The sequence below is a fragment of the Arachis duranensis genome, unplaced genomic scaffold (assembly GCF_000817695.3).
Source record: "Arachis duranensis cultivar V14167 unplaced genomic scaffold, aradu.V14167.gnm2.J7QH unplaced_Scaffold_165934, whole genome shotgun sequence".
In the NCBI taxonomy this organism is placed as follows: Eukaryota; Viridiplantae; Streptophyta; class Magnoliopsida; order Fabales; family Fabaceae; genus Arachis; species Arachis duranensis.
In genome coordinates this window covers 2160899-2183346 of record NW_026264258.1, presented here as the reverse complement: position 1 = coordinate 2183346, position 22448 = coordinate 2160899, and the positions used below count along the sequence as shown (strand labels likewise).

At 33.0% G+C, this 22448-nt stretch overlaps 2 protein-coding genes across 2 annotated transcripts; one reads left to right on the top strand and one right to left on the bottom strand.

Moving 5' to 3' along the window:
* Positions 1-5696: 5696 nt before the first annotated feature.
* Positions 5697-10377, bottom strand: LOC127743933 (naringenin,2-oxoglutarate 3-dioxygenase). The gene is made up of 3 exons (XM_052256165.1): positions 9981-10377; positions 9096-9524; positions 5697-6145 (listed from the first exon to the last, which is right to left on the bottom strand). Exons 1-3 carry the CDS (start codon positions 10341-10343, stop codon positions 5837-5839), a joined length of 1101 nt encoding a protein of 366 aa, XP_052112125.1. The 5' UTR covers positions 10344-10377; the 3' UTR covers positions 5697-5836.
* Positions 10378-20636: 10259 nt separating this feature from the next.
* Positions 20637-22172, top strand: LOC107478903 (cypmaclein). The gene is made up of 3 exons (XM_016099059.3): positions 20637-20759; positions 21268-21331; positions 21590-22172. The coding sequence occupies exons 1-3, from the start codon at positions 20679-20681 to the stop codon at positions 21769-21771; spliced, it is 327 nt and encodes a 108-aa protein (XP_015954545.1). The 5' UTR covers positions 20637-20678; the 3' UTR covers positions 21772-22172.
* The last annotated feature ends 276 nt before the right edge of the window (positions 22173-22448 follow it).

Here is a 22448-nt window from a genome sequence, read left to right as displayed (position 1 = left end):
TGGATTAGATGCTATCGACCTCAATGATGATGATATTGAAGATCGGAGGCAAGATAGTATTCAACACTGGCATTGGAAAGAGGATGAGATGCTGATCAGTGGATGGTTAAATGTTTCAACTGACCCTGTAGTTGGTACCGATCAAAAGGGGGAAATATTTTGGAGTCGAATTCATAGCTACTGTGTAGAATTTTGCTCCAACATGACAAGGGAGGTAGTTGCATGTAAGAAACGATAGTATAAGATCAACAAGGCTGTTGCACAATTTGCTGGTTGCTACGATCAAGCTAGTCAAAACATAAGGAGTGGTTCGAACGCTGATGATATAAAGGAGTTGGCTTATAAACTTTATACCACAAATTATGGTCAAAAGTTTACTTTTGAGAGGCATTGGAACATGCTTCGGTTGGAGCAAAAATGGAGAAGCCAACTACCTACACAGAGTGGCGGCTCAAAGAGAACCAAGGTTAGTGCAACTGGAGCATATTCATCCTCATCAAATCCAGAAACACCGTTGGCTGACGAACCCGGTGTGGACTCTCCCGTTCGCCGACAAGGATAAAAAAAGAGCAAGCAAAAAGGTAAGAGAAAAGCACAGATGTCTGAAGATTTTAGTGAAAGAAAATCATCGGTTGTCAAAAAATTATCTCTCATGGAAGATATTAAGAATGTTAGAGAAAAGGAACTAATGGATAGGAAAAAAGAAAGAGAAGAGGAGAAGGAACATAGAGTAAAGATTATAGCAATCAAAGAGGAGAACTTACAAATTCAAGCGACAATGAAAGAACAAGAATTACAAGTTCAAGCAGCAATGAAAGAAAAAGAATTACAAATTCAGAGGTATATTAAAGAAATGGATATATAAGCAAAAGAAAGAAAATGGATAGGATGGCCAAGGAAAGGGAAAGGGAAATGGATATGCAAATACTTAATGCTGACACGTCTACAATGAGTGAAAAACGACGAGCTCTTCATGAGATTGCATGTGAGAAAATAATCGCCAAGTGGTTTACTTTATGGTTCCTTGTATTCGTAGTGTTATGTAGTATGTTCTTATTTTTATTGCGTATTACTGGTTCATGATGTAGTTTGTTTTATTTATTTCTGATGTAAGTTTTTAAATTAGTTAATATTATTGTGCCCTTATTGTTCATGAAAGTGACCGTTGCAAAACTAGTCGTTGCAAAACTAGCCGTGAACTAGCCATTAAGGTACTTATTGCAGACACACTTATAAATATCAACTATCCATGACTCTGCAACTCTACTTCAATTATTGTTTCTCACCTCGAAAGAGAACTAAAAATTACATTTCTAAATATGGCTAGAAATTTTGATGATATATTTAATGAGGCTTTGTATGGCAAAAGAAGACGGCAAGATAACACAGTCATAGATAATTGGATCGATGAGTGTTTACTCCAAGATTCAGAAGAAGAAGATATCGATAGAAGCTCTATCCCAATTACTCGTAGATGGATCAACAGAGATCGAGAAGCAGAACATGATCGCCTTTTTCAAGATTACTTTGCAGATGAACCGGTGTATAATGCTGACATTTTTCGACGGAGATTTTGAATGAGAAGACATGTGTTCCTTTGGATAGTAGACGCTCTCTCAAACGTTTATCCGTATTTCAACAGAGGGTTGATGCAACTGGAAGAAAAGACTTGTCATCACTCTAGAAATGTACCGCTGCGATACGCATGTTAGCATATGGCGTAGGAGCTGATGTTGTTGATGATTATGTGCGCATAGGCGAGAGCACTACAATTGAATGCTTGGAAAAATTTGTTGAAGGTGTCATTTCGATGTTTGAGGATGAATACTTGCAAAAATCCAAACCAAATGACATACAACGCCTGCTACAAATGGCGGAGGGTCGTGGCTTCCCTGGCATGTTGGGTAGCATTGACTGCATGCATTGGCAATGGAAAAATTGTCCAAAGACGTGAAAAGATATGTACATGTGTGGTTATCGTGGGGTTGCAACCATAGTACTTGAGGTTGTAGCATCTTCATACCTTTGGATATGGCATGCGTTCTTTGGAGTTTCTGATTCAAATAACGATATTAACGTGTTAGATCATTCTTCAGTGTTCGGTGATATTCTAAACGACCGTGCTCCGGAGGTAAATTACACTATTAATGGTAATAATTATACTATGGAATACTAGGGCCGTCAAAATGGGCTAAACCCATTGGGCCAGCCCGTTTACCCATTTAAATGGGCGGGCTTTGCCCCTAAAATTAAGCCCGTTTAAATTTCGGGCTAAACGGGCTGAGCCCGATTAACCCGAAAAAAATGACGGGTTAAACGGGCTAGCCCGCGGGCTAAACGGGTGGCCCGTTTAATTTTTTTTCATTTTTTTTAAAAAAAGTAACACTTTTAGCTAATATTTTTCTCGATCTGACCCGAAAATCCGACCCATCAACTAAAAAAAAATTTTTTAAATGGGTTTTGACCTAAAAGTGGTATTTTTTGTCAAAATATTTTTCAAAAAATAAAATAAAATGATAAACGGGCTGGCCCGTTTAACCCATCGGGCTGACTATAAATGGTCCGGGCTAAAAAATTTTGGCCCGCGAATAAAGCGGGCTTAAATGGGCCAGCCCGTTTAACCCATGGGCTTAATGGGCTGGGCCTAAATGGGCCGGGCTAGCCCGTTTGACAGCCCTATGGAATACTATTTAGCAGATGGTATTTATCTTGAATGTGCCACATTTGTCAAATCAATCTCAAAGCCACAAGAGAAGAAACGCAAGTTATTTGCACAATACCGAGAAGGGCAAAGAAAAGATGTGGAGCGAGCATTCGGAGTGTTGCAAGCACGCTTTGCAATTATACGTGGTCCAGATCGTTTTTTGGAAAAGAAGAAGCTTGCCAACATAATGAGAGCTTGTATTATATTGCATAATATGATTGTTGAAGATGAAAGAGACACTTATGCAAGAAATTTTGCTCAGGGCTTAGAGTATGATGATGTCAAAAATGGCTTATCACAACCTCAGCTGGGAGAAGAAGATTTCGCACCATACCATCAATTTCTCCAAAGAAATGTCCAACTTCGAAATAGACAGTAGCATAGACAATTGAAAGAGGACTTGATTGAACACATATGACAATTTCACAATGCTTGTCGTCAACTATAAAGCTTAATTATGTTTTTCTTTGTATTAAGTAATTTTACAAATTAGTGTAACCCCAAAATAATTTTTGGTTGGATTATTTATTTTTATTTATAAAATTTAAAATACTAACTACATTACAAATAATTTTTTTTAATCTTAATATTTTTAATAGTGAATTATTTTTAAATTTATAAATTTAAATTACATTATTGAAAAAAATTAATTACATTAATATCAAGTATTTTAATTAATTAATTAAGTGGGACGACAATAGGGATTAAAGTTAGTTCCTCCTAATGGAGAAGAGAGAGATGTTTTGAGTTCCTATTTACTGTTTATGACGCAAAAGCTAATGTGGAGTTACTTTTTATTATAGGTGGGCCATAAACAGGAACTAGGATGAGTTCCCTACTGGAGATGGTCTAAGAACAACTCCGATGGAGAGTCCCTCTCTCACTTTTTCCTGACACAAAGGGACTCCAACCATTAGAGAAAAGGATATGAAAGTCCTCCCACAAGTCCCAAAGAAGACGAATTCCTCCTTAGAAAAACTCTATCCTACCAATGATAAGAAATACCTAACTTTGAAATAGGCAGCAGCATAGACAACTAGAAGAGGACTTGATTGAACACATATGGCAATTTCACAATGCTTGTCGTCAACTATAGAGCTTAATTTTATTTTTCTTTGCATTAAGTCATTTTACAAATTAGTGTAATCCCAAATTATATATTGTGTATTATTGTTATATATGAATTTATTTAATATTAATAATATTTTTATTAGTGAATTTTTTAAATTTATAAATTTAAATTATATTATTAAAAAAATTAATTACATTAATTTTAAGTATTTTAATTAATTAATTAAGTGAGACCACAATAGAAACTACAGTTAGTTCCTTCTAATAGAGAAAAGAGAGATGTTTTGAGTTATTATTTATTGTTTATGATATAAAAATTGATGTGGAGTTACTTTTTATAACAGGTGGACCATAAACAGAAACAGGGATGTAGCACCTACATCGAGAATTTAAGTATTGTATACGTCATTAGTCCGATCCTTTGTAGGATCTTTCAATAGGAAAAAGAGTGGATCCGCAGGGTCCCAAATGAATTGGCTTATTTGAAAAAAGCCTTGTTCTTTGGAAGATCTATCTCGTGTCTGGTACTGCATGGTTCCACCCTGCAAGAACTTCGATAGTGACGATATTGATGATAGTGACGATATCGACCGTGACCTTGATACGGAGCTGAAGCTTCTAACTATGATGAATGCGCTAACTATGGATATGATGCCGGGAATAGATCGGCGAATAAGAATATTTGGCCATCTGTAATAGAAATCACATTTGTAGGAATATAAGGCGAAACAAAAAAAATAAATAAACCACAAAAAATGGAATGAGAATAAAAAAAGAAATATAATAAATAAAAAAATATTATTTTAATATAAATATTAATAGAAATCTAAACATAGAATGAAATTATCAAATAATTTAGATAATGAATATAAAAAATATGAAAAATCTAATAAAATAATAATGATATACTATAGAAATAATAATAATATACTATAAAAAAGTATATGTATCTTATCTGAAAGGTTCGGAAGAACGCACTTTTAATGTGCCAGTTATCGTATCCAGCGACTCTCTTAAGATTTCTTCATCTGAGATCCTGAAAAAGAAGATCAAGTTGACCCTTGCGAACGGCTTAATGCACTCGACCTACTCTTTCGTACAACAAATAAAATAACATAAATCCATAACTAAACTAGTTCCCTAACGATATGGTCTAAAAGCAAAAAAGGAAAAGACAAAAGTAATAATTGCCTCGATCATAGTATCTATCTGTAGCTTCCCACCCTTTCAGGACGAGTATGTAGTAGGTGCCGTCAACGGTTTAGATTCAACCTATATATACACTGATAGATCTCAAGCCGTTAGTTTAATAGATCTATGGATGTTGGTGTACTTGGCGGTTGTGATTAACTTTAGTCAAAATTAATTTCACATAATATTATAGTATTTATTTTTGAATGTCATATCAAATAAATTTTTATATCCTATATATAATCAGGAAAATATATTTTACTCCCAACATATTGGCCTTAACTCATAACAATCAAAGAAATACTATACTACTAATTATAGTAAATGAATATAATTAAAGCCATATCCACATAATAATTAACAATCAAAGAAATATAATAGTTTTAATTAAAAAAAAAAAACCATACTAAAGCCTCAACATCATAGTAAATTAATATATATGTGTGTTATGAGACAAAATGTTAAAAGATTGATAATTCTAAGAACCAATATTTGTAATAAAAAAATAAAAATTAATTAATATTGATACCAATTCCAACAAATATCAATTCGTTGTTTCTTATTTCCCATTTATAAAGTAGTGTTTACATAGATATTCATGGATCCTATGACCTAGGCAAAGAAACAACAAATTAAAGCCATATCCTCATATGATTAAGCTTTAATTTAACAGAACACAAAAAAAAAAGGATTCATGGACCTATACTTTGGACATACAAAATCACAAAGCTTAAGAGATAATATGTAAATATATATTTTTTTATGGTATTTTTTAATCCGACAGACAAATAACTATTCCGTTGCGAATTGTAAACATATTTTTATTAAAGTAATTTTAAATAGCCCATGAAAGTTGCAACTACTTATTACTTAAGCAAGAATTTGATCAAGAGGCTTGGCTTCCAATTTGTTTGTGTTGTTCAAGCCTTGGAGGTTTTGCCTCTCCTTGGCTAGCTTCTTTAGGTTAGCAAGCTCAAGGTCCTTGCTCATCTTCCTCCTATACATCTCGGCGAAGGTGATCGGCTCCTCCATCACCGGCTTCTCTCCCTCCTCGACCTTAAGAGGGTATACGATCGCATCCGGTGCCGGATTTTGGAATGTGGCGATGGATAAACGGCTAGAGTTTGAGTTCACAACGGCTTGGTGATCAGCATTCTTGAACCTACCATTGCTTAAGAACTACAAAAAAAAAGCATATATCACATATATAATTTAGATGAATTAAATAGAGATTGTATGTTACAAAAAAAATAATAATATATGAATGAAGAAAATTACTATAGAGAAGTATAGATTATTACTATTATTTCTATTTTTTGAAAAATATTATAGTATGATGATTAGCTAATTTCTAATCAAATAAAATGTCATTATTTTATTAAACCTAAAAAATTAGTATAATTCTTATCAATAATTTAGATTATACAGTGTTAAATGCAAAAACTTTTATAAAAGGCTAAACATTTTAAATTTTTAAAGTAGTTATTATACAAAAATGGATAGAAGTTAAAATAATTATCCAAAATAAATAACATTTTAAAATAGACTACAAAATCAGCAGAGTCAAACCATCTATCTGTGTGTTTACTTATTAGGGTTTTGTGCTTTGGGTTTATATTTTCAGCCTCTAGCTTTCGTTTTTCGTAATAAATTGGTCATTGACATACCAAAAAAAACTATAATTTTACTTATTGCTCGGGGATTAGTAGGCCCTACTAATTCATGATAATAATAATAACATAAATTGATTGATCGAGCATATTTTGATTTTATTAGAAAATGGTTCAATTTAGATTATCATTTAAAATCTATACCAAGTGATTAGTTTTTTTTTAATATTTTTTGAAAATTATTAATTCATTTCCAACACATAATTAATTATTACCAACAATTTATGCTTATCATGTAGTTATTAAAAAATAAATATACTATTTCTTTTAAATAAAATGTGGTTAATTCATTTGAAAGTTTAAATTATTAAAATATAATCACCACAAATATAATAATTTTTTGAAAAATGTATGTTACGATAACAACTTATACTTAACCAACCCATACCGTAATTTAAACTTAATGGGAGGAATTAAAGCAGTCCACCATATATAAGTATTAATTAATAGTTCTTTGGTCCAACCCTAATTAAAGTTCTACTTACTTCACATAATAATAGTAATAATATTTCGTTCAAAAATATCTGCTAGTTATATTATATTAAATAAAATTTAAAATACACTATAAAATCACCGGAGTCAAACCACTTGTATTATTATTGCATTTATTTATTAGTGTATTTTATTTCGCAGCCTCTCCTTTAGCTTGGGTATTAAGTAGGCCCATCTAAATTTATTGATTAAAATAGTTGAATTTAGAACATTTCAAAAGTTGTAACAAAGTGGACCAAAAATTTATATTCAAAATAAATATGCTAAAAAAGAGCTAAATGTGTAGCATGCGTGTGTGTGTGGATTTTTTCATAAAATATTGATGTGGACAGATTTTTCTTTAATGATAAATATTGAAAAATGTGATTATTAATAAACATTCAAAGATGGGGGACTCTCTATCTTTCCACATGAGATGAACTTTACTTGGCACCTGTTTTTTCGGTGAATTAATTAATTATATATAGGTTATTAAATTACTTAATTGACCCTTATTAATTTGCGTCAGCTTATATATAGTTTACTTTGCATGTATATTGTTTCGTCTATTAATTCTAGTCTCTTTGATTTTCAAAAATGAGTTATTGTAGTTAGAAGTTAGAAGATAGGAAAGTGAGAGAAAACGGTTCATGAACATTTTAAATGGAATCACGTTAAATTCTAAAGGTGATGTAAAATGTGATAAGTGTTAATTGGCTGAACTATAAAAATTTGGAATTAAAAAAATAGTGTTTTTTTTTTGTGTCTAAAAAAAAAAAGATTGTGTTATTTAAAACACTTGTTGAAAATATTACACCTAAAAGATTTGAATAAAAATGTAAATTAATCTCTAATGCGTTGACATTTTTTTTTATCTAAATTTATTTAAAAAAATTTCCAGAGAAAAAGAAAAATAATTTGTTATGTACTTATGTGTACTTATGATAGCAGTCAACTTTGAATAAGATATGAACTATGAGATATTGTAAACTAAATTCACAAATTCACATCATTTCAATAAAAGTCTGAATTAGTTGACATTTTATTTACCAAAAAAGGGTAAACTATCATTTTAGTTAGATATAATTTTCGATAATGACTTTTGAAGAAAAAACAGTTTAATCTTCGAGAGATAATTTTAATGTGACAAAATACATATCTTTTTTTTAAGTAAGAAACAACTCATGAATTTGATTTCATTTTTCATTAAAATATATGAAAAATCAACAATGCTAGGAACCAACTCTATATAAGCTAAGAATCAGTCAACTGGTAAATTAGAGATACCGGTAACTTTAACCGGATGTTGCTACTGATAGGCACACGGATGTTTCTTTTTCTTGTAAATTGGATGGTTTTGGATATGATTAACTAATGACTGATCAAAGCATCTGTTCCGTGATTTTCTCCTAACACTAACGTATCTTTCCTCATGTTTTGAACGTGGACAACAATAATTTAAAAAATAAATTAAATTATAAATTAATAAAACTAATTATAATTAATTATGTTTTTTCATTCTTGGCTGATTATTAGTTGGTTCCATATACTTTTCTATAAAAAATTATTTAAAAAATATGTAAAAAAATATATCAAGAATTGCACTTGAACTTTATCTCTAATTTTTTTCCAAATTTAATTGAATTTTTCCGTCGTCCACATAAAAAAAAGTCGCAAAAATAATTCTCTTAGAAAAAAATTAAAAGGAAAAGAATTTTTTTTTTTTTAAGTAGACTTGCAAAAAGTCCGAGTCCAAATCTAATCTCTATATTCTTTTTAAATAAGTCTTCTTATATTTAGTTTATTTTATCAAACTAAAAGGTCAAATATTATTTTCTTCTTTTAAATTTTATGCACGGTAAGTGTAAAGTAATTTTACACGTGTATTTAATTACGTAATGTCACATTAATAAAAATAATTGTTTTTGACATTGACTACGTGAATGATAATCTAAAAGAACGGATATAATTGTATAGGGAATACTCACATGACCATGATCTCCTAGATTGACAACAAAGGCACCTTCCACAGGCTGAACAGTGATCCAAGTCTTACCATTATCTCTTGTAGCTTGAAGCCCACCAACCTGATCTTGAAGAAGGAGTGTGATGGTGCCTGGGTCTGTGTGCCTCTTCAATCCAAGTGTGAGGTCTGGTTGAGGGCATTTTGGGTAATAATTCACCACAACCTTTTGGTCCATGTCCACACATGCTTTTGTTAGTGCTTCTTTTTCTAGCCCCATTGCCTCTGAGAGGACCTCTAGGAGCTTGCATGCAAGCCCCATCAGGTCCTCGCTGTACTTTTTCGTCACCTCCATCCATCCTTCCGGCTTGTCCGGCCACCTCGAGTAGTCGCGGTTGCGAATCGGGTATGAAAAGTATGTCACTATCTCCCTCCAATCTTGCACTACTTCTCCCTGTGTTATGAATTGTGTTATTTGAACATCTAAATTATTAATGTTCTATTAATTATTCAAAGCCATGAAGCAAAATTAACCAAAATTAACAAGGATTTATGTATTCGACATGCATGTAATTAATTATTTTTACTATATTAACACAAAAACTCTCGTATACATATATATGAATTAAAATAATGTTATTTGTACGTTAAAATTAATTTTTAAATATATATAATTTAATTTATTTTTAAAATATATTTTATATTGATGGATAATTTTAGTACGAAAATTTATTGTTGTCCATAATTCAGTATCTGAATTTGGAGAGATTTTACAAATCATTCATTTTAAGTTAACAATAGTTGGCATACTGTCAGCAAAAATTATTAATTGGTGTGATATATAATCTATAAATTTTTTTAGATACTTATTATGGAAAGAAAAAAAGAAAAAAATTAGATAAATTCTTACTTGGAGATGGCTAGAGACAATGAAACCACCCTTCTTGCCACCGGACATGTCGAAGCGAAGCTTCTCGTCCGGTGGCAAGGCGAAAAACTCCTTAGCGAGAGTTGTCATCTCGGAAATGAGCTTGGTATCCACACCATGATCCACAACCTGAAATATTCCCCAATCCTCGCATGCTTCAACAATCTTCTTGCATATCTCGGCCCTACGACCATCTGCGTCGTTGATTCCGGCCAATGATATGACCGGAATCACGTCGCTGAATTGGTTGTAGGCAACTTTTGGCCTCTCATCTTCATCCCTCACAAAGCTGGACTCAAGAGTTTTTTGCTCAGCCAAGTGAGTGAGGGTTTTTGCTGGCGCCATATGAATTATATTTTTTTTTTTTGAAAAATCTTATTATTTGGGTTTATATAGTACTAGTGATGGCGTGGTAGGTTTGAATTTCACACGCACCCAAATTTAATTAATTAGTCATTATAATATATAAATATGAATATTTTCATAAATACCTCCAACATATTCTATTTGTGATGAAATGATGATACTTATGAATTTACATTAATTTTATATGTTAAATAATAATAAATTGTAACTATATATAAAGAGGACGGAGATACTGAGATACATTGTTTTGTGTAGTTAGTGCTCTAGACACTAAACAATAAAAAATATAAAATATAAAATTAATTTATAAATATATTAAGAAATCAATTAAATAAGCTACGTGCGTACAGTAGTGTCCATAAACTTGTTAACAACAACAACAAAAATAATTGGATTCATAACTTTAGTGTTAAAACTTAAAAATACGAGTAAATATAAGATTTTAATTATTTATTTTATATTATTATGAAACTGATAAATGGTATCATGGTATGCCAAGATTGTATAAGATAAATAAATGTCTATATACTTCATCCATTAAAAGACTTGTATTATATGTTACATAGTTTTTTTTCTTTTTTGTATTGTGTTTTAAAATTTTTATTTCGAGTTAACAACAATAAAATTTTAAACCTTTTAATTATACAAATTTTGATATTCTATTATAAAATTATTTTTTACAAAAATCTAAATTGATAAAGCGTATATAAACAATGATAGAGTAAAGTATATTTTTTGTCTTAAAATTTGTTAGAAGTTTTAAAAATAAACATAAATTTTATTTTAAATTTTATCTTAAAAAAATTCAATGTGTATCAAATATATTCCTGACAACTAATTTTAAGGCCAATTTAACAATAATTTTACAAGAACAACTTTCAATACAAGTAAATTAGACATAATTGTTATGTATTATTGTTGGATTGATTCTAAATTTTTTAAAAAATTTAACTGTTAGGGATATATTTGATGCAAAGAAAATTTTTTAGACAAATTAAAATAAAATAAAATTAAAAAAATGTTAAATTTTTTTGACAAATTTTAGGGGAAAAAAAAACTTTATTCATGATGATATTTCTAATAGTTTTTAAAACACATTAGATTTTTTAAAAAGGGTAGCTCCTACTAACTTGTCTAGAGAAATGGTGAGTTGGAAGAAGTTTCAAGTTTCAACCATTCAATGTCACAAGTCACAACTCACAATCACGTTGCTACCTAACTCTCTTTGTAACCACATTTTGTAACACATATCAATGCTTCTACACAAACTCCTCTAACAATTAGATAATAGTTTCAATCTTACAAGTCATATTGACTCCTGCCATCTTTCAAAGGTACATTGAAAAACAAAATAGTCAAATATTTATATCTATAATAAAATTTTATAAATAAATAATTCAAAGTATTAAAATGTGATAATAATTTACTTTTATAAGTATATTTTGAAAATTTTAATTACTTTCTAAAAATTATAAAGCAACACATAAATATATAATAATTAATTTTTTTTTTAGTATTTATAAGATATTTTTAGCAGCTTTTGTTTTTGTTTAAAATTTTAGCAGCCTTCAAGCGTGGCGGCTCCTGGCACTGTTGAAGTTTTTTGTTTTGGTCATTGGTTGAATTATTATTTTGAGGGAACCCTTGGTCATATTGGGCCTCTCTTTTTGGACATATTGGGCCGGTTGAGTCATATAGTTAAATTTTGATTTCTATTTGGGCTTCTTAATTCTTGGTTGGGTTAGGCATAGAATCCATGCCCAACAAATACTAAAAATTTTAAATTTGGTTTTATGGCCCAAGACCAAAAAAAAAGTCTGGTCTTATGGCTTATAAAATTTAGGCAACTCGCAACACTTAGGAAAAAGCAATTCTCCCCCCTCCCCACCTCAAGGTCTAGGGTTCAAACCCTAGAGGATGTAATTGAGGAAAAAATGTGATAAATATGTGAGGAGTGTGTGGGTGTGTTATGTATCTAGGATTGGGGGTTGTCCAATCCACCGACCAAAAAAAAAAAGGAAAAAGCAATTCTCCAACAGTGGAGCCTTAAGCTCTCCAACAGTGGAGCTGTTTTGCTTCGATAAGCGGAGCCATTATTTAACCAACTTCACAAATCTAGTGTAGTTATAAAAAACAAGAAAATCATAAAGTAGATAACAAAGAAGCACCAACACAAGGATCACAAATAAACAGGACAAGGCAAGGAAGGTATCGGAAGTGCAGGCATGGACGGAGACGTTCTAGACTTAGAGGAGTTCCCAGCTCAACAAGGAGGTAATCCAGACCAGAAACCAGTCGGCAGAGTATTAACAGGGAAGGTGCTAAATATAGTCACAGTGCGTAAGACGATTCTCAACATGTGGGGAGATCCACAGGGACTAGTGATCACCAATACAGGACCGAACTCTTTCATCTTAAACTTCAAAAATCAGGAGGAAGCAAGAATAGCGTATGATGGGAGACCATGGAGAATAGAAGGACATATGTTGAGCTTGCAGTGGTGGAGTCCAAACCTGTCCATTGAAGAGGTAAATAACAATCAGCTTCCTATTTGGATTCAAATACATGGGCTACCTTATGATAAAATTAATATAAAGAATGCTGAAAAAATATGAGCAATAGTAGGGAGAGTTATAAGTGCTGAGAATCCATTTGTTGAAGGGAACATGCTTAGATCCTTTTTGAGGGTTAGGGTAGAGATAAATGTTCAAACACCTCTGAAAACAGGATTTTGGCTCAAAAGAAATGATGGAAGTCATTCATGGGCTGAGTTCAAATATGAAAAATTGTATGATTACTGTTACAAATGTGGAAAATTTGGGCATGACAAAAAAGCATGTATTGAAGAGTTGGCTATGTCATTAGTAAACCCAACAAGTCCTAGATATGGACCAGAACTTACAACTCTGGGACTGAGATCAATAGAGAATGAGGCAAGAAAGGCAGGAATTAGGAGGAGAAAGGAAGAACACAACAACTAGGTGGAAGAGTTATGGGAGGCGCGTGAGAGAAGCTTGCAAGGGAGAGAGTGGCTGAAAAGACAATCACAAAGGGAGGAAGAAGGGTCAAATCAAGGGAGTATAAGAAGTTCTCAAGCCAGTGCCTTTGCAAAATCTTGGGGTAGATTGGCAAATCCAAAGGAGCAAATGGGAGGGAGACAAGTGGCAACACAGGAAGCTCAAGATCAGGATGAAGGGGCTGATGATGAAGAAATGAACGGTGATGATGATAATAATATATTGAACCTAGCTGATGGGACAACAAACCAGGAAAAATGGGAAAAGAAAAAAGGCATTCTAGAAAAGCAACAAACTAGTGAATCAGTAGCAATGGAAAACGTGAAGGATGTCAGGGAATTAGGAAAGAATGGGGAGAATGGGAAGAATAGTAACAAGATTTTTAGGAGGTATATAGAGATAAGGTGGGCCAAGCAGGAGAAGAATGGACAGCACAAAAAAGATGGCATGGGCTTTCACCAACCAAAGGCCCAATAGAGATAGCCAGCAAATTAATAGTGGGCCAACTGAAAAAGAAAAAAACCTCACTATTGGACAACTATTGAAGGAATTCAACAAGAAGATGGCTGAAGAAGGAAGGAAGAGAAATATAGAAGAGGAGTTGGAAGAGGAGGCTCAAAATAGGAAAAATATGGAAGCTGATGAGATAGTAAACCAAGATCAGAACAAGGGGGAAAAGCCAGAACAGAATAACAAGCAGTTAGTCACAGAAAACGATGGAGGGTTCTACTATATTGAACTAGCAGAAGAAGAAGAAGAACTAGAGCAGGAAAATAACAAAGCAATTGTAGTGGCCAAGGAATATGAAATAGAACTTGCTCAAAGAATGGAGGAAAAACTGAAACTCAAAAGAAGAAGAAGAGATGACCAGCAGGGACAGATAGGAAATTGCCTGGAAGAAGAAGAGGAAGTTGTGCAGGCGTGGAGAGCTAGGAAGAAGAACAAGGTGGTCGGAAGCCTCATGGAAGGGATGGCCGATGAGGATGAATTACTGATCAGAGGAGACAACTTGGGAAATTCAATGGCTGAGGAGGCGGGCCTACACATGCCCACAACTCAACCATGAGTGTGATAAGTTGGAACTGCCGCGGGCTTGCGGCCCCGCAACAGTTTCTGAACTGCACAGCATGTGCAAACAAATAAAGCCTGCAATAGTATTCCTAATAGAAACTAGAGCTAGAGAAGGAACTATTAAGAAGTTGAAAAGAAGGTTGCATTTTGAGAATGTATTTCACATAGAACCCCAGGGACTGTCCGGAGGGCTATGCCTTTTGTGGAATGAAATATATAATATTGATATTTATTTTTGGTGTGATAATCATATAAAAGCTTGGATTGACGATAGGAAAGGGAAGATATGGATATGCAATTTTATCTATGGAAACCCACGCTTTGGAAGAAGAAAAAAGCAATGGAGAGCAGTTACAGAAAACAATTATAATGAGGGAGAGCCGCAGTTATTCATAGGAGACTTTAATGACATCTTGAGTCAAGAAGAGAAAATTGGTCTACATCCAAAGCCACAAAGCCAGGTAAAAGAGTTTAGACAGTTTGTGGATATGAATTGTCTTATGGATTTAGACCTAAAAGGTGGAAGATTTACGTGGTTTAGTAATCCGAGGAATGGATTCATCGCTAGGGAGAAAATAGACAGGGCGTTAGCCAATTGGGAATGGAGAGCTTTGTACTAGCATGCGTCACTCACAGCTCTACCAGCAATAAATTCTGACCATTGTCCAATAGTTTTAAACATCAATCAAGTTCAAAGAAGGGAGAAGAGCTTTAAATTCGAGGCATTTTGGGTCGATCATGATGAGTGTGAGAATGTAGTAAGGAAGGGGTGGGATAAAGGGAATATTCATGGATGCGATTGGAAATGAATAACAAGAAAAATGGAAAATTGCAAAGAGGACTTTTAAACGTGGAGCAAGAAGACTTTTAAACGTGCAGATAAAGAAATCCACAAATTGAAGGATGAATTGAAGAAGCTACAAGATTCAAACTTAACACAAGAAAAGCAGGAGATGATACAATTAATAAAGGAGAATATAGCAGTTCTATGGAAGCAGGAAGAGAAATATTGGGGACAAAGAGCCAGGTTGAAACGGTTGAAATAGGGAGACAACAATACAACTTTCTTTCATGCCACAACCATTCAAAGAAGAGAGAGGAACATAATTGATAAATTGAAGAATGAAGATGGATCATGGATGAAAGATAGGAAAGAAATCATGAAACACATAGAGGAACATTTTGAAGCGTTATTCACTTCTAACAGCAATAGAAACGTGGCAGCAACTCTAAATAAAATTCAAGCGAAAGTCACAGAAGATATGAACAGGGGGCTGATCTCAGAAGTCACTGAAGAGGAGATTAGAAAAGCAATTTTCAGCATGGGCGGCCTCAAAGCTTCAGGACCAGACGATCTGAATGGGTTATTCTATCAAAAACACTGGGAGATAATTAAGAAGGAGGTATGTGCAGTTGTTAAAGAATTCTTTCGACATAGGAGTTTGCCAGATGCAATTAGTGAAACCACAGTTGTTCTAATTCCAAAAGTCAAGAATCCGGAAGAACTTAATCAGTTAAGACCAATCAGTTATTGTAACTTTATCTACAAGATTATAACAAGGGTTATAGTGTCGATATTGAAAGGGCTATTGGAGGATATAGTGTCACCAACTCAAAGCGCTTTTGTGGGGGGAAGACTTATACAAGATAATGTAGTGATCGTCCAAGAAGTGTATCACAGTCTAAATAAGAAAGGAAGAGAGGGATCTCATAATATAGCGATCAAGTTGGATATGAACAAGGCATATGATAGACTAGAGTGGGATTTTCTCGAGAAGGTGTTTTTGAAATTAGGATTTACCGAAAGATGGGTTGAATTGGTAATGTAGTGTGTCAGAAGTGCAAACTATAGGGTAAAGGTCAATGGAGAGCTGTCTAAGAGGATCAAACTACAAAGAGGGCTTCGACAAGGGGACCCCCTATCTCCCTACTTTTTCATTCTAGCAGCTGAGGTATTCACGATTTTAATGCAGGAGGCTCAGGAGAAAGCCAGATAACCGGTCTACAGATAGCTCCAACAGCTCCGGTTCTTACTCACTTGTTGTTCGCAGATGATTGCATTATATTCGCCAAAGCAAGGGAGGATGAGATTTTTCAGATCGTCACCATTCTTAATGAGTACACAAAGGCATCCGGACAAAGGATAAACTTAAACAAGTCAGGTATCACCTTTGGAAGCCACGTGTTGATAAAGACAAGGGTAGAGATTGAAGAAATTTTAGGAATGACAGCATGGGACATGCCAGGAAAATACTTAGGGTTACCAGCCATATGGGGAAGGTTTCAGAACAGGGCTCTAACATGGATTGAAGAGAAAATCACGAGTAAAATAGAGGGATGGAAAGAAAAGTTGTTGAATCAGGCAGGCAAAGAAACATTAATAAAAGCAGTTATACAAGCAATGCCATCATATGCCATGAATATCATAAAGCTTCCCAATAGTTTTTGTAGGAGAATTTGCTCAAAGGTGGCGCGATTCTGGTGGGCTACCTCCCGGAAAGAACAAGGCATTCATTGGAGAAAATGGGACTGCATTACGGAGAGCAAGAGCAGCGGGGGATTGGGATTCAAGGATCTCGAAAAACATAATACTGCTTACCTTGCAAAACAAGCGTGGAGAGCAATGAAGAATCCAAATGCAATATGGGTCCAGGGGAGCATAGGGGATGGGTCCAAAGTCAGTATCTGGAAGGACAATTAGATCATTGGGAGAAGCAAGCCCCTGGATGCAAACAGTCCAGATGATTCGAAGGTAAAAGATCTCATTAAAGAGGGAGAAGGGTGGAACAGAGAAATAATTGTAAACAAATTTTTCCAAGAAGTCTGCAAAGAGATTCTTAGCACTCTAGTTAGTGTAGTGAATAGAGATGACTACTTATACTGGCCATGGAAGGAGGATGGGAGTTACTCCATAAGAACTGGATATTATGTCGCTAAAAAAACAGAGCAGGATCTGAAAAATGGAAATCCATCAACAAGTGAAGACAAAAGGGAGATTTGGAAGGAGATTTGGAGAATGGAGGTTCCGCAGAAAATCAAAATATTTTTATGGAAAGCTTGCCAGGACATATTACTAGTGGGCTCAAATTTGCATAAAAGGAGGATGGCACCAGATTCATTGTGTCAAATATGCTTAAAAGGGATGGAGACGGTCGAACATGCCTTACTACTATGTGATTGGGCGAGAGCAACATGGTTCGGGGCGGAATGCCAATGGACCCCAACACCGAAGACAGTGAACTCGATTGGAAGTTGGATGGTAAAGTGTATAAGAAAGATAAGACAAAGAGGCGGAGAAGACCAGGAGAAGAGGATAAGTAAGCTTGGATTTCTCTTGTGAGAGATATGGAAAACCAGAAATAACAGACTATTTCAAAAACAGGAAGTGAATCCAAGTTGGACAATCAGCAGAGCAAGAACACTAGAGACAGTTTATGAAAAACTAGCAGAAAAACAACAGACACAAAAAAGAGAAGCCAATAGGAGCAGAACTTACCCGGTGACATGGAGACCTCCTCTTGAAAATTGGCTGAAAGCAAATGTAGATGCTGCCTTTCGAAAGGAGAATGAGACAGGTGCAATAGCTGTGGTGATCAGAGATAGCAAAGGAAAGATGGTATTAGGATTTTCAGGGAAGATTCAAGCTAAATCAAGCACTGTGGCTGAGGCCCAAGCAATAAGACAAGCTTTAATCATAGTGAACAATTTGAATATGGGTAAAACGCTAATAGAATCGGATAATTTAAAGCTCATTCAAACAATCAAATCCAAGACAACTATAGGAGAAGCATCGGCTATCATCCAAGACATTCAAATTTTAATGAAAGAACTACCTGAAAAAGGAATGACTTGAACTCCCAGGAATGGAAATCGGCTTGCTCATGCAGTGGCAAAAGCTGCGGAATCAGAAACGTTACATTCGACCTGGAGCTTGCAACCACCTACAGAAATACGACGCATCCTCAGGAGTGAGATTCGAACATGAAATAAGAATGTCAAAGATTATTAAAAAAAAAAGAAGAAGAAGAAGAAAAGAAAAAGACGAGGAAAAAAGGAAAATAGAGGCTAAAGGGTAACAGCTCGTACCAGTCGCGAGGCAGCAAAACATGAGTTAAATCCAGATCATTATGATCTGAGGTAGAGAACTTGCATGCATCCCACGACAATGCGGTCTCATGGGCAAATGTCCATGTTTGAATTTCAACCATATATCAACAGGTCGGGTTGAGATTAAAACATGGGATACAAGGAAAGGACGAGGCAGTAGAAGAAGATACTAGAGATATTGGCTGCGGTAAAACAGCCAGGGACTTTTGGGCTTTGTGAATCGGATCTTCTGGGCAATGGTGGACATCGACGGAGACAGGGGTAACTACATGGGTTACACTGGAGGCTCCGTGAAATTTAGTTTCTGATAGCGAGCCATCCACTAGGCGCAACCACCGCTCAGAATTCTGATTCCCACGCCGGTGCTGCGAAGAAGAAGATGTTCTTGAACATGTAAAATTTAGCCGTTTCTCTAGTGCAACAAACGGGTAGGTTAAGTGGGTACCGGGTCGGTTTGAGGGCAGGGGTTCTTTGTTTTTGGCCTGGGCTGGTCTGATGGCCCAGGTCTCTGTCCAAAAAAAAAAAATAAAATTTAGGCAACTCTGTCACATTACTGAAACACAAAAAAAATAGGGGTGAGTACAAGTCGGTTTGATTCGGGTTCATGGTAAAATTAGAACTGAACCGATTAAAATATAATTGATTCAGTTTAGTTCGGATTTGTGTTTTTTTATACATGTACCCAAACCAAACCAAACCGATTAAGAATGGATTGGTTTGGTTTTGGTAATTGGGTATTCGATGACTTTGAAATTCGTAAAAAAAAATCAAATTTTTATCTTAAAAATTTAACAAGTATAATAAACATGTAACATCAATAAAAATAATCTAAACATATTAAACACTAAACTCCCAAAACCAATATCTGAATCAATCACTAATAAAGATCATCGGTTTGGTTCGAATTGAACCTAATTATCCGTTGATTTCAAAACAAATTTAATTGGTTCGATTTAAATTCAGATGTGTAATCAAATACTCGCTACCCATGCTTACCTCTAAAAAAAAAGTGTTATTTATTTATTTTTAAGCAGCATCTTTGTTTGATACTGCTACATTAATATATGCATGAGAGAGAGAGAGAGAGAGAGTATATTTTGTACTTGTAGTTATTGTTTTTGCATAATTAGATATAATAAAACAAATATAACACATGGGTATAAGGTTACATTGGATGCTTCTAAGATGTATATGCCGACATCAAATCTTAAAAAGTATGTGTGTAGTTGTACGATGCTCTTGCTTAGCATTTTTTAAATCACAAGTTGCTGTCTCCCTATATTCTCTCTTCTTTCTTCTTAGAAAGAAGTGTGGGCTAAATACTAATTAATTTATTAATTTGATCATGTTTATATCTCTAGCTAGCAATGGAGAATTTCTATTTTCTAATATACACTCATTTATTAGTGTTGAATTTGACTTGATATACAAACACTAGCTCAAATTAAAGACTATTGTTTAGTACCTTATATAAAATATTCAGTTAATGTTTAATAAAAATAATAACTTTCTCTTATGTTATGAAATTAATCATCTTAAAAATTTAAATTAATAAAAAAATAATATTAATGATTATATTTCTAATACTTTTTCTCAAATTTAATTTTGGCACGGATTTTTTTTATTTACTTTATGTTATTTTTTATTTTTGAGATTTATCAATGGTCGAATTCTTGACTTTTTTGACATAAAATTTTAATATTATATCATAAAATTACTCATTCTAAAAACTTAAACCAATAAAAGAAGGCAGCATTAATTATTATATTTTTAACATCTCATTAATAAATTTAAAATTATTTTTTATTATTTATTTAAAATTAGCATCCATGTGAGAGGTCGAAGCTAAGCTAAAGTCAACAAGAAGCAACTAGATGAATTAGGGTTTGATCTCTGTCTTTGCTGGACTAGCCTGTCAAAAGCACCTTCGAGGTAGTGATCTCTTTTGTTTGCATCCAATTCAATTTGCATTATACAATTAATTTATTCTCTCAAAATAAACCATATCTCACTCTTAAAAGTGTTGTTAATTCCTCCTATAAATACTCATCATAATCTTACTTCGCATTTCATTGTCACCAATAAGCTCATAATAATATTATTATTGTTAATTTTCATAATGGCATTCTCTAGAACTCTCATTGCTTCTTCACTTCTCCTCACTCTTCTCCTTCTTCACATTGCTGAATCACACCAAACGGTAAACCTATATGCCTCCTATAATCTATCATTATCTTCATAATCACTATTAGTAATTTAATTAGTACTAAATTAATTATAACATTTTTGTTGGACATGTTTATTTAGTATATATATGTAATAATTATCTTGAAGAAATAATAGTTTTTTTTTCTGTTTTCATAAAATAGTTGACCAACATTAAATTAGACAAGTGTTGAATAAATTCGAATTGCTAATAATATACTTTTTTTTATACTGATAAAAAAATAATTTTAATATATTTTGTATTAAAATTTGTGTTCATTTGAAGAAATAAACTCAAAACTATCTTATAATTTTGTTCTTTTTGGTTGGCTATGATATTTTTTAATTTAACAAATTAAAAATTAATTTGTCACAAATTTATCGTTAGTCAATAGATTGTTAATGATGTCTTTTTTTAGCTACCATGAATTAAACAATGCACCTAAGTAAATAACAATGTTGATATTTGATTAATATACATGAATGGTTTTTCACTAACACAGATGATGACAATGAGCACCACCAACATTGGAGCTCCAACACCAACTCCTCTTCCACAAACAATTGGTATATATATGTATATGTATAGGTGAAAATTTAGGTGTAGTCAACTTTACGTGAAATTGGTAATTAAAAACGGTTAAATAATTTGGTTAATTTGATTAAATTTTTATTTAATGGCTCTCAATTATCAATTTCACGTGAAGTTGATTGTACATGATTTTCTACTTTTACCATATGTATAATATGGTTTTATTTTTTTAAGTACATATTATAGTTAATATAAAATAAATTTTAATTTAATTTATATATGAATAATGCTAGATTGTGGGTTAGAATGTGAAAGAAGGTGCAAATTATCATCAAGGCCAAATCTATGCAAAAGGGCATGTGGAAGTTGCTGTAAGGTTTGCAAGTGTGTTCCTGAAGGCACCTCTGGCCACCATGATTCTTGCCCTTGCTATAAAAGCCTCACCACCCGCCACCAATTCCATAAATGCCCTTAGATCCATGATCATGATTATGAAATTCAAAATGAACACTGTGCTTTAATTTTGGTGGATTAATAATTAATTTTCATGTATGTTGTTTTAAGTCTTCTGATGATAAAAAAATAATACATCTTCTCAATTTTTTTAAATATTTTTTATTCCACTACTTAAATAATCTATGATGAGAAATTATATTTTATAACATAAATTTTAAAAAAAAATTGAGAGGATTTATTTTTTTTAGATGATTATATTGTGGTCATCAATGTTGTTATTTAAGTCGCAATTGCGTTATGTTATGTTGTGTAAGAGTATGTGAAGATATATAATTACTTTGGTTAATTTCTATCATGATGTAATAATTAATCATTCATTATTAATTTTAGTGATGCAATAAACCAAACAATAATGTGTTATATTGGGGTTGTTCTTGAACAACTACACTACTATAGGAGTAACTTTCATATCATTTGCTATAAAAATAATTAGTTGAACTTGAAAAAGAAAGAAAAAATTTGTATTATTATTATTATTATTATTTATACTAATTCTTATTTTGCATATTGAATTGATATTGACATAAGTGTGAGAAAAAAAATTACACTAAAAAAATCGCTAATATTCACTCCATGCTATTTGATATTGACATCAAGAATGAGGGAAAAAAAATACTCCCACTCTTTAAATTAAAT